This window comes from Syngnathus leptorhynchus, chromosome 10, assembly GCF_054491065.1.
Source record: "Syngnathus leptorhynchus isolate UIUO chromosome 10, UIUO_Slep, whole genome shotgun sequence".
NCBI classification, from domain to species: domain Eukaryota; kingdom Metazoa; phylum Chordata; class Actinopteri; order Syngnathiformes; family Syngnathidae; genus Syngnathus; species Syngnathus leptorhynchus.
Genome location: NC_141204.1, coordinates 11,134,544 through 11,147,750, shown reverse-complemented (window position 1 = coordinate 11,147,750; position 13,207 = coordinate 11,134,544). Strand labels below are relative to the sequence as shown.

Genomic DNA, 13,207 nt, shown 5'->3' with positions numbered 1-13,207 from the left:
ATAAAACATGAAACAGGGAAACTTTCGCCAAATAAAATTTTGATCAGAGAATGGCAGCCACAATATTTGAATTGATAATTGACTTGAATAACTGATCACACACACTTTGATGTCCTCTCAGCGCATGGTACACATCGCACTCGAGCTCCAATATTGCTGCTTTTCATTTGGCCCGAGCGGGAATATGTCATCCGCACATTCCTTCGGCGTGTTCCAATAAAGTCAACACCCATCATGCGCGCGGCCGCTTCTTCTGCTTTCTCGCTTTGCCTCGTTTCAAAGGGAAATCTCCCCCTGCAATTAGATCCAGACAGTGCACAGCATCGTTTGACTTTATTTGACAAGTTGAAAGGAAGCAGCGTGTTGCGGCGCACACAATCAAGTCGCTCACGAGCAGCGGAAAGAAAAAGCATTGTTCTGGCCTTAAATTGCCCGCAGGGTTCCAAGTTTCATAACGTTTTTTTTTCTTCCCGCAATCTTAGAAGTTAAAAAAGGTGAAACGTATTAAAATGAGGGGGGGGGGAAAAGTCTATAAAACTGCCATCTTGTTTTGAATATTCTTCCATTTGGGCTTTGAAGAATGTTCTTCTTTTTTGTCGAGGTCATAGAAACGTGAATCACGACAAAAGTCTTAATATTTTATGAAATTTTGTAAATGGAAAACATTGAATGTTTTTTTTTTTTGCAGATTATTTGCCTTTCTACATTAAGTGATGTTGAGACTCTCTGTTTTTGTGGAACTTCATCACATTGCTGACTTGTCCTTGTTTGTCTTGCCCGCAGTCAACCTTTGGACCATGTTCGAGGCCGCTCAGAAGCTGGGAGGATACGAGCTGGTAAGTGCTCACATATGTGCTCGTAGACTCACTCCTAGCCAAGCCCGCATTTCATGATATGACGCAAACGTTTACACACATTACAACTTGAATACGAAATTGAACTTTTTTGTTTCCTCTGGCGCGGCAGCAATTTGCTTCATACATGGAAAACCTTTGCTTTTGAACTGCCTTGTTTTATTGGCACCGGTCCCCATACGGAGCAACGCGACATTTTAAATGATGTGTACGTAACTTAATTCCAAATTATTTCATCAGCCCCCAAACTGTGGCCCCGAATCACAATTCATGCAGCACTACCTACCAAGCGCATGTGCATGTTATGTAATAAGAATTGGAGCCCATCGGGGAAAAAGTGACATGACGAGATGAGGAGTTGCCGATCGAATGAGTCAGCAGTTCCCCGTCCCCGTGTGCTGGCAGTGATGTCACACCACTGATTGTATTTTTCCTCCTGAAATGATGACCTCATGTGTGGCCGCGCAGATCACCGTCCGCAGGCAGTGGAAGCACGTGTACGACGAACTGGGCGGCAACCCCAGCAGCACCAGCGCCGCCACCTGCACGCGCCGTCACTACGAGAGGTGAGTTGGTAAAGTACCCCGTGGAAATCCGCCATTGACGTTCATCTCATTACACCATTAAGACATTGCAGCATCTCCTACTAGTCATCATCATCAGAGATGCTATTACAAAATTAAAACAAGCATATGGGCATGAGCCGGAGGGAGGGTGTGCGTGCACACGCTCACTTGCGCAAGGTTAAAGAAAAGCAAGTTCCCAACAAAGTGATGCCAGGGTCACCCATGAGGCAGTCGGTCATCTCGCCCTCCAGCGAACGCTAAGTGTTGGTGTGTCAACACAACGTAAGCGTGCACACAAACACACACCTGTCAGTAATACCATATGGGGTTAGGCGGAGGCAGGGGGAGTGAGTTTATTAGGGAATGTCAGACTTCAAGTGGATTCAAGACCAACATGCTGCTTAGACGGAAGAAGCGAAGGAAGGGAAAAAGTTCATTTGGGACCGCGCTTTATGCAACTTGGCCTTTTGTTTGGCAAAATCTGGATTTTTTTTATTTTTATTTTTTTTTATAGGATTTTGTCAGGAATTAATTTATCGTTTGGTGGTGAAATAACCTGAAAGCATTTGATTTGGGGAATAGTTTGGTTCCCTGCCAACTTTATTTGATCTGTTCCCAAACTGTACTGCACGGGAAAGTTTTGGCATTGTGCTTCTGAGGTCACGGAAGACAGCTGGGAGGAAAATACACCTGAATCGATACAAAGCTATAACATCGGCAAGACGCGCTCGCTCGCCGCTCTGAGGGCAATTAGGTGCCTTGTATTAGCTGAGCAAACGTTGCAGGCGGCGTGATGAATGAGCTTGTTTGCCGGCGTGGCCGAGCGCACGTTTGCTCCCCGGAGGTGTCTTTCGTTCCACCTTTCATCATTGGTCAACGCACAAAAGATGAGTCAGCTGCACAAAGCAACAATTTTGCGCTGCATAAAATATTACCCAACTCTGTTTATGCCTTTGTGCTATCGGTAGACCAAATATTTATTCCTGAAAATTGCAATCTGCAGAAATGCAGAAGTGTCTGGCAAAATTAAGCTTTTTGCTATTAGATTGATTTACCCGCTCAATTTGACACTCGATGGGCACTCGAGAGAACCCATTGTTTGTCAAAAGTCCATCTGCCCTTTGACACCAGTCAATCATTTGAACTAGTTCTCGACACGGCCAACGACGTAATGAGCATATTTATGCCGTCCGTCCGTCTGGGAAGATGCACCAATCAGGCGTAATGGCGGTAACGTACGAGCTGAACAGCAGATAACCTCAACTAATTGTACCCCCCCACCACACCCCCACACACAGACAGACAGACAGACACACACACACACACACACACACACACACACACACACACACACACACACACACACACACACACACACACACACACACACACACACACACACTTGTTCATTAGAAAGAAATCAATAAGACGAGCGTCTGCTGCAGCGGCTGGCGAGGCTTTAATGATATTTATTCAGAAAAAGAAGGGGAAAAAAACGCTTGTACGAGACGGGCCATCAGGCGGGGCTGCGGCACTCGGAATTAAAAATGAGGTCATGAAAAAGATGGCATCAATAACCTTGAAATAGACTGGCCTTTTTTCTGCGTGTGCGTGTGTGTGCGCGCGCCTCAACCGCCTGTGATACAGGTCAGCGCCTTTTAACAGCTCCTACATTTTTAATCTCTCGCTCTCTTTCTCCCTCTCTCGTGTCATTGGGCGGAGATGCGGTGTTGCCGTAGCGACGCGCAAAGCCAACGCGAGTCATTTTGTTATTTCAAAAGCGGTGCAAGGTAAAAAAAAAAAACCAGCTGAGTGTATCAAATGTTTTTCGATATGCAGAATTTTTTTATTGACTGAGTCCTTGGCGAGGGGATGTCGCAAAAGCATCGCTCTTTGCGTGCCGAACTACATTTGCGCCTCACGCTGAGAATTGTAACAGAGGGTACAGTGTGTGTGCGTGCGCGTGTGCCTGCCTGCAAGTGCAGATGTTATTCAGCACTATCTTGCACTTGTCAGCATCTCTTTGCTTCGTCCTTGCCGTACTGCAGATCCATCAGTTTGTGTGTGCGCGCTTTTCTCGCAGGAAGAGCGTATTAGAGGCAATCTTACTTGCCATTTTGGTTCTGACAGCCAGCGGCGAGGCAGAGAAAGACACAGCCAGGCAAGACGTGATTTAATGGCTGTCGTCGCTTAAAGTAACACCGCGTAATAGTTTGACCTGAAAAAGCAGCAGCTTCAGCATTACGACGGACATTGAGCGACCGACCCTTGTGACCTGAAATAACCCACCACCGCTGCCGCAGGGCTAGCGTTAGCAGCCATGATGACATCACTTTCAGATTTTGTTTCATTCACAAGATATTGGTCATATTTTTACTAGATATATTTTGTCTTAATTAAAAAAAAACATTTTTGTCTAATAATCAATTTAGGAACTAAAATGAAACCAAAGACCCCAAATTTGCAGATGTAGCGACAGATGGTGAAGCAATTGCTTGTTTATCACCGCCCAGTCAAGTTGATTCAACTTAGCAGCACAGTTGGGGCTTTTTAAAAATCATCCTCATGTTCCTAAACAACAAGATTGGCTCATTTCCCTCATGTGTGGAATTCCGTGAAAGATTTGCGCCGCCGTCCCAGCGGCAGAGAAAAACGCCTCAGCCAAAGTTCAACCAACGCGTTGCTCCCCGCCGAGATTAATAAATCATTGGGCGTAGCTAAATGAATGACGTTCTGACACACATATGCGCATGTCTGCATTTTTTTTGGGGGGGGGGGCATGTTGTGAGGAGGCCATTTTGAAATTGCTTAGTTTCATATTGTCAGGACAAAAAAAATATATAATTACATAAATTATAAATTACTATAATACACTATTATATAAATAGAAATGACATCTTCAAGAATTTAGAAGTGCGTTCAGCGCCACTTGAGGCTTTCCACGTCATTATTACACGAGTCTTGGCGAGCTCGCATCCACCTGCCACAGTGGAGCAGCGGCGGCTAATGAGACCCCCCCCTCCTTCCCCAAGGGGGGAGGATGGAACAGTAGAGGTCATTTTAAATCTGCTGTTTTCAGACGTGACAAAGGGCTTAGGTTTTTTTTCTACATTCTTTGGCTGCCCTCTGCTTTTAAGTGCATGAATGAGGGTCACCTCGAGTGGTTTGGCTTTGAGACAAAAAATGGCTTTGAGGCATGCATCCAAAACAGAGGGGGGGGGCGTATTTCATGGGCTTCCAGGCCTGTAAAATACAATAAAACAAATCATTTTCTGTGCCACTACTCTGTGTTGGCTCCGCTCGCCCTTTAAATTGTCCTCTTTTTTTTCTTTTTCTTTTTTTGGTCTCCCTCTTTTCTTTTTTTGTCTGTTCCTGTGATCTTAACGCACAGCAGCGGCTAAAATTAATTTGGGGCGCAGATGGCGGCAGGAGGTTGTGCAAGTGGAACAGCCTGCGGGCTTTTTCCACAAATTTGATGACTTCGGGCCTCCGTTTGTTGGATTCTGACACGCCGCCGCTTGTTCCTGTAAAACCAAACGCAAAGCAGGGCAGCATATTGCTGGTAAAGTTGCCTTGTTTTTGTTAACTGCTGTTTGTGCGTGTGCGTGTGTGTGTGTGTGTGTGTGTGTGTGTGTGTGTGTGTGTGTGTGTGTGTGTGTGTGTGTGTGAGACAGAGAGAGACAGACAGAGCGAGAGACAGACAGACAGACAGAGAGAGAGACAGACAGAGAGACTAGAAACATGCTCGTCTTGGCAGGGTCCCTTTGAATGAACCATTCTGGATTTGGCGGATTTATTAAGATCAGGCCAACATGCATAATATCCTTTTATCAGCACTCATCTCGTTCCCAGATTAGCTCGCGCCTGATATTTTTATATTTATTCAACATTTAGAGCCCCCCCCTCTCAAGCGACCCCTTCTCTGCGCCGCATGTATTAGTCACTTGTTATCGACGCGGAAAAAGCGGGCACTCAAACAAGAAGCGGCTGATAAATTGGCATGAGAGGAAGTTAAGTGTTTATTGACCTCATAAAAATGTTGCTGGTGCTGCCTTAATGAAATTCTCCACTGCCGGCAAACCGCCCCTGCCCCCCACCTCACCCCTCCTTCGCCTTGCAGCCACCCGAGCGCCTGCAAAAGCAAGATGCGCCTCAATGTGGCCCCTAGTGGCTACGACACCTTTTTATTTTCTTGTTTTTTGGCTGGAGGAGTCCTCCAAGGAAGTTAGTTGCTACATTCAAATGAATGGAGAAAAAAACAACAACAATCAATCCTGTACTTACCTATAACTTTGATGACGTGTTGCCAAGGGCAAGTTAGTAACTTTCCGCTTCTGTAACCGCTCAGACAAGTGCAAAGAGGAATTTAACCCCTACAGTGTATGAAAATGTTCAAAAGTAATCGTCACCGCAACTGTTGACAAAAGATTGATGTGATAATGTTGACATCATGCTTCTTTAAATGTCATGAAAAACAGGAAGTGAAGCACATTATCATCTTCTTCTTCATCTTCTTCCGCTTATCCGGGGTCGGGTCGCGGGGGCAGCAGCTTTAGGAGGGACTCCCAGACCTCCCTCTCCCCAGCCACTTCCTCCAGCTCATCCCGGGGGATCCCAAGGCGTTCCCAGGCCAGCCGAGAGACGTAGTCTCTCCAGCGCGTCCTGGGTCGTCCCCGGGGTCTCCTACCGGTGGGACATGCCCGGAACACCTCCGCGGGGAGGCGTCCATGAGGCATCCTGATGACATGCCCGAGCCACCTCATCTGGCTCCCCTCAACGTGGAGGAGCAGCGGCTCTACTCCAAGTCTCTCCCGGATGACCGAGCTTCTCACCCTATCTCTAAGGGAGAGCCCGGACATCCTGTGGAGGAAACTCATTTCAGCCGCTTGTATCCTGGACCTCGTTCTTTCGGTCACGACCCATAGCTCGTGACCATAGGTGAGGGTAGGAGCGTAGATCGACCGGTAAATCGAGAGCTTTGCCATTTGGCTCAGCTCTCTCTTCACCACGACGGACCGGTACAGAGTCCGCATTACTGCCGACGCTGCACCGATCTCACGCTCCATCCTGCCCTCACTCGTGAACAAGACCCCAAGATACTTGAACTCCTCCACTTGGGGCAGGATCTCATCCCCGATCCGGAGAGGGCATTCCACCCTTTTCCGACCGAGGACCATGGACTCGGATTTGGAGGTGCTGACCCTCATCCCGACCGCTTCACACTCGGCTGCGAACCGTTCCAGTGAGAGCTGGAGATCACGGACTGAAGAAGCCAACAGCACCACGTCATCTGCAAAAAGCAGTGACGCGATGCTGAGGTCCCCAAACCGGACCCCCTCAACGCCTCGGCTGCGCCTAGAAATTCTGTCCATAAAAATTATGAACAGAATCGGTGACAAAGGGCAGCCTTGGCGGAGTCCAACCCTCACTGGGAACGAATCCGACTTACTGCCGGAAATGCGGACCAAACTCTGGCATCGGTGATACAGGGACCGAACCGCCCTTATCAGTTGGCTCGGCACCCCGTACTCCCGAAGCACCCTCCAGAGAACCTCCCGAGGGACACGGTCGAACGCCTTCTCCAAATCCACAAAACACATGTAGACTGGTTGGGCGAACTCCCATGCACCCTCGAGGATCCTGCCGAGGGTGTAGAGCTGGTCCACTGTTTCACGGCCAGGAGGAAAGCCACACTGCTCCTCCTGAATCCGAGGTTCGACCTCCCGACGGATCCTCCTCTCCAGCACCCCTGAATAGACCTTACCAGGGAGGCTGAGGAGTGTGATTCCCCTGTAATTGGAACACACCCTCCGGTCCCCCTTCTTAAAGAGGGGAACCACCACCCCAGTCTGCCAATCCAGAGGCACCGTCCCCGATGTCCACGCAATGCTGTAGAGCCGTGTCAGCCAAGACAGCCCCACAACATCCAGAGCCTTTAAGAACTCCAGGCAGATCTCATCCACCCCCGGGGCCTTGCCACCAAGGAGTTTTTTAACTACCTCAGTGACTTCGACCTCCGAGATTGGAGAGTCCGCCTCAGACTCCCCAGGCCCTGCTTCCACAAAGGAAGGCGTGTTGGTGGAATTGAGGAGGTCTTCGAAGTATTCCCCCCACCGACTCACGACATCCCGAGTCGAGGTCAGCAGCACACCATCTCCACTGTAAACAGTGTTGACCGTGCACTGCTTCCCCCTCCTGAGACGCCGGATGGTGGACCAGAATTTCCTCGAAGCCGTCCGGAAGTCATTCTCCATGGCCTCGCCAAACTCCTCCCACGCCCGAGTTTTTGCCTCAGCAACCGCCGAAGCCGCGTTCCGCTTGGCCATCCGGTACCTGTCAGCTGCCTACAGAGTTAAGAGTTAAGTACAGAGTTAAGTTTGAACACAAAGAATCCTTCCCACAATGTTGGGAACTTTCTGCCACTCACTTCTTGGGGGCTTTTTTCTGACCAGAATAGCTTGTTAGGCTTTTCCATTTGCAAGTATTTATACACAAGAAGCCAGTCATTTCTCTCTCAGCTCATACATAATCCCCCCCACCCATCCTATTCTGACATTCCTTCACAGTTGAGCCGGCCGGCATCATTCCCACACACAAATACTTAGAGTACAAATGCGTGTGTTGTTTTCTGCCGTGGCTGCTGCTGCTCTTCATGAAGGTGTCATTATGCCTTCCAATGAGTCGCATTTAATGGTACATTTCCTTTCTTGGTCGGCGGCTTGCCAGAGCAGCTGGAGGAAATGTCGTTTGGCTGCTTTTCTTTTTGTTTTTGTTTTTTTGTGTTCAAAGAGTAAAATAACACAACAAAATTCCCACATTTCCTTTTGGAGGATTTTTATGAGGAGCAAGCAAAACATCTCTTCCGCACTGCAAAAGTATGTTGTGGGTCTTAAATAAATAAAGAAAGTTTTATATATATATATATATATATATATAGATATATAGATATATAGATATATAGATATATATAGAGATAGATATATATATATAGATGGATATAATGTACACAACTGAAATAATATGGTCTTGCTTTTTCTGCCTCATTTTCATGGCCTCAAAACATCGCTCAAATTGCGACTTTGCGCATGAGCCCTCATTAACGTTACAACTTGACTGTGAACTCTTGGATTGTCGGGATGAGGACTAGCAGAGCCCCGCAATGTTCCCACTGGCTTCACGTGGCCTTTGTTGGCTGCGAACATCTGCATATAATGCAGTCAGCTGTGCTGCTGCGGTTCAAGCGCGCGCTCACACACACACACACACACACACACACGCACACGCACACGCACACCAGCTCAAGTGATGAATGATGTTGCCAATGTTAAATTTCCCAAAATTTGCTACGGTGTAATCATGGCCAGGAAAAGCCCAGCATTTATTCTTCTCTGAAGGTTCAAATAATAAGCGGTGTGATGTGTCTCAGCAGGAGCTAGCACGCACGCACGCACACACACACACACACACACTCTCTGGCATTCATGTGTGAGTGGATTTCCCCTAACATTGTGTCATGACAATAGGATTAGTTATTGCATGCCAAGTATGAAATTTAGAGCCAACACCGCCCTACAAAGCATGTTTTGTTTTTACAGGATCTATAATTACATTACCGTCTTAATATTATGATGAGTCCATATTGTGCTTTTTTTTTTTCCCCCACCACAACCACATCAATCCACAAATTCATTTATTTATTTTTAACACGTGCAAAACTGCTGCTCGTACTCACTTCTGCGAGCGGGTTTCTTCTCTCCACAAAGCGGCTATAAAACTGCAATTTTCCCTTCGCATGACTAATCAAGGTTTATTCTGTTGAACAATCGAGTTTGCGCGCAACAAGACAAAAATTGCGACTTGACCTGGCCAGACACTGAACATGTCCAAAGTTGCCATTGTGTTGGCCAAGCCTTCTGTGACATCACAGCGTTGACAACCCTCTTGCAGGCTTCTCCTCCCGTACGAGAGGCACCTGAAAGGAGAGCAGGACAAGCCCCTCCCCCTGGCCAAACCCCGCAGCCAGGAGAAGCCGCCGTCAACCAAGGCCAAAGGCGTCGGGCCCAAGAAAGCCAAGGGCCCGAGCGCTGCCAAGCAGGCGGCCAAGAAGGAGCGCAGCGAGGCGGCCAAGGGCCAACAACAACAATCACAGGTTGGTGGCCACAGTCTTCCACCATCTTGACACGCACGCATACATCTTGAGGAGCGGCTTTAAGGATGCAAAATTTTCAAGGCCAACCTGGTCTACTTAATAACTTCTTAATTCATATTTTTTAGAGGTGAGACGATTAATCGACAACTAATTGCTTATCAAATGAATCAGTATTCTTGATCCGCTAATCATTTCGATTTGCAGGATTCCAAGGTGAACGGGGAAGCGGCCACAAAGCTGGAAGCGCCGGCTGCGGAGGAAGCCATCGTCATCGAGGAGGAGGAGGAGCTTCATGTGACGCTGAAGAAAGAGGAATCGTTGGCCGACAAAGAGGACGACTCGGGCAGAGCGGCGTTCGCCCTGCGCTCCCAGCCCGAGTGGAGGCAGATCGGCGAGGCCCTTCAAGCCGCCAAGACCGAAGTCCATCCGGCCGCCAAAAGCACCTACCTGCCTCACCGCTGGGACCAAAACAAACCCGTCGGACACGTGGCGCTGCCTGAGTCCTCCTTGGAGAGTCACGGCGGGAGGGTGGGCAAGGTCTTACCCATTTGTAAACAGGAGAGGCAATCCATAGACTTGAGCGCGGATCACTTCCCGGAGAAGGATGATTACGGGGTGATTCGGAAGGAGAGTCCCGTGCAGATGGGCGCCTACTGCAAAGGCGGCCAAGGTGTCATGTCTCCTCTGGCCAAAAAGAAGCTCCTCTCACAAGTGTGCGAGTCCGTGTCCTTCTCATACGCGTCGTCTCTCCAGCCATGTCTCGCGACCGAGAGAGACACGGACAAGAGGGAAGGCGGGGACGAAAGTCAGAGGCGGCATGTGTCCGACAGCGTCCCGGAGGCGGCGCCGATGTTCCGGCCGTCTGTCATTCAGCATGCGCAGAGCATCAAGCCGCCGCAGGAGAGGAGCAGCGGCCACATCCTGCAGCCTCACGTCAGTGCCCCGTGGCAGCCGTATCTCCCCAGGACTCCGGAGCGGGACGCTGCCGAGAACACCTCGGACAAACTCCTCCCGGCTGCCCGCAGCTTTGCCACAGACCGCTACTCGTCGCCGCACCTGCACAGTCTGTACAGGCAAACGGAGAGCTGCCTGACCCAGGACAGGATGGCCGCATACGCTAACGGAGAGCGACGAGGTGGGCAGGCTTTTGTTTGCGGTGGCCCGGAGCAGGAAGGCCTGGCTTACAGGTCGCAATACAGCGACGACGCGCAAACTCGAGGCGAGAGCAGAGAGCCCGAGGACGAGCCCAGAGATTTCACCGTGTCCAAACCGCTCTCTCAGCGGGTATCCGCCTTCTCCAAAGCCTCCTTCTGCGGCCTCCCCTACCCCGTCGTGCACCAGGGCTTGGACTCTCACCCCAAGGCGTGCCGAGTTCCCCCCATGACTGTCTCGCCTCCCAAGCAAGACCCGTCGCCACCCTTTCCCAGTCCCAAATCCTCAGCGGACTTGTCCCTCAACAGCCCTGTGCGGCCCGGTAAACGGAGCCTCGGGGAACCGCCAGAGGGCGAGGAGTTGCCGGAGAGGAAGGTCCGCGTGGTGACGCCCATCCACCCAGCAGCCGCTATCCGCCGCAGCGACCCGGAGGAGCTGAAAGCCGCAGAGCCGGCCCACGCCGTCCACCTAAACAACCGCCTCCCCGAGGGCCACCCCGCCTACTCGCTGCCTCACGCCGCGGCTCTCTACGCTGGCATGTACCCGCCAGGCAGCCTGGTAGCGCAGGACGCCCTCCAGCAGCACCCGGGCCTGCAGTACCTGAAGAGCCAGTCGGCCGTGTCCCCCCTCGTGCCCCCCTTAGCCTTCCACTCCATGCTGCTCCACAGGCAGCTTTTGGCCTCCGCCCCCAGCCCGCACCACTTCTTCAGACATCCAGGCGGAACGGCCCTCTATGGGGACCTGCTGCACCACCTGTACCCGCTCTCTAACTTGCCTCCGCCGCAGCTCTCCTCGGTACACCCCAGCACTAGACTGTGAGGGACGCTCAGCTTGCCCCGGCCCCGCTTTTTTCCCTTGCCAAGCAAAGACAGCGGCTCAGTCGTCAGATGGGCCCGGATGGAAGGCTGGCGACTGATTGTAAAACTCTTCTGCGAGACAGACTAAAAGTTCCATTTTTTCGGTATTAGTTGATACATTTCATATCCTTTGCACTGTTCTGTATTTTATCACCACTTACTGTATCTTTTTGTTTGTACCCTTATTTGCACAATTCTGACGTGGATGTGCTCCCTTTTGTCGGCGGGAGTCGTCGGGCAGTCGCGCCGTTTTTGTTTACTGCGTCCGAGGGCTAAAACCGTGTGGCTTCAAACACTACAGCAGCAGGCACTTGCGTATCCACCACTCGCCAAAATGTGTCGGCGCCGTTGTCACTGGCGTTCAGTGGCTCCGCTTTTTTGATGCAGTGGAGTGCACTGACAAATGTAACCTGTAGAGGTGCTGTGGGACAGAACATGTCCAAATCCATTTCACATGAATGAATGTGGTTTTGGGATTGGAGGTGGGTTTTTTTTTTTCAATAATCCATCAAGCATCTTGGGGCTGTAGCGGCCCGTCGCACGAGCGTAATGAAGCAGTCGCCCGCTGCAGAACGCTCGCCCCATTTCACTGCCTTTATTATTCATGACTTGAAAATGAGTTTTTACAGTCCAAACGCGCTGAAAAAAGTATCCGCTGTATGATTTTTCTTTTTAAGTAAGAATGTGGTCACTTAGAACGCTTTGAAAATATTTGTGCCTTTTTCCCGTCTGGCGATCTTGTTCGTAGCACTAAATGTTGGGAGGTAGCAGGCATTTGGAATGAGTTATTTTTGTCTTGAGTGATTGATGAGGCGCAAAGTTTGTTTAGAAATCTCTTTCTGCTTGTGATTACCTGTGCTGAGATTCATCTTTTTTGTTTTGGTGACAGGTGCTCATATACACTTTAAAGAGGACATATGAGAAAATAAAACACTAATTGACATCATGTTACTGGTCCAGAAAAAATGCTCCACTAATTGGCAACTATGTGCTACTAGTTAACATCAAGCACTTCACAAGCAGTCCTAGTATCGTGCAGATGTCAACTAGTGCTGAGCTGTGTTACTCGTGAGTAGAAAAAAACATACCAGTACACTGTCCTGAAACAATATTGAATATGTTAATGTTGCTTTTCCTGAGCAACGAGCACTGTCTTATCTGAGGGGGAAGAAAAAAAATCAATACACGGGATCAATTTGACCTTTTTCCTTCTCTTATATCTTCGTCATCTCCTTATGCGTGAGTGTGCGTGCACGTGTGTTTGTGTGTATGTGTAAATAAAAATAAATAGCACTGTAGATAGCGCACCATGCTCACGCGAGAGTGGTGGTTATCCTATTCAAACTTATAATCTGTAAATAGCATCAAAGGCAGTATACTATATCTGTAAGTATGAGTGAAAGAGAAAAAAAGTACACACATCTAGCCTCTAACGAAACACTATGTTTTGGAATTAAGAATTAGTTGTTATTTTATGTTCACTTTTATCTTTTTTTTTTTTTTTTTGTGCATCCTCAAAAAGTGTGTTTTGATACAGTAGCCATGTGTTTACCAATCAGCCAGCTGGCAGAGACAACAAAATTAGACTTTTTTTTAATGCTATGACCTGTATATTTAATTAAAATATTT

At 49.0% G+C, this 13,207-nt stretch overlaps 1 protein-coding gene across 1 annotated transcript in view; it reads left to right on the top strand.

Annotated features, from left to right (window-relative positions):
- The window catches only part of arid5b (AT-rich interaction domain 5B), a 53,947-nt gene extending 41,152 nt beyond the window's left edge, over positions 1–12,795 (top strand). Inside the window, exons 8-11 of the mRNA XM_085921451.1 lie at positions 784–836; positions 1,323–1,420; positions 9,368–9,569; positions 9,774–12,795. Of these exons, the coding sequence (XP_085777577.1) occupies positions 784–836; positions 1,323–1,420; positions 9,368–9,569; positions 9,774–11,540 (2,120 nt within the window). The 3' untranslated portion in view covers positions 11,541–12,795. The remainder of the gene's footprint in view (positions 1–783; positions 837–1,322; positions 1,421–9,367; positions 9,570–9,773) is intronic.
- Positions 12,796–13,207: the final 412 nt, after the last annotated feature.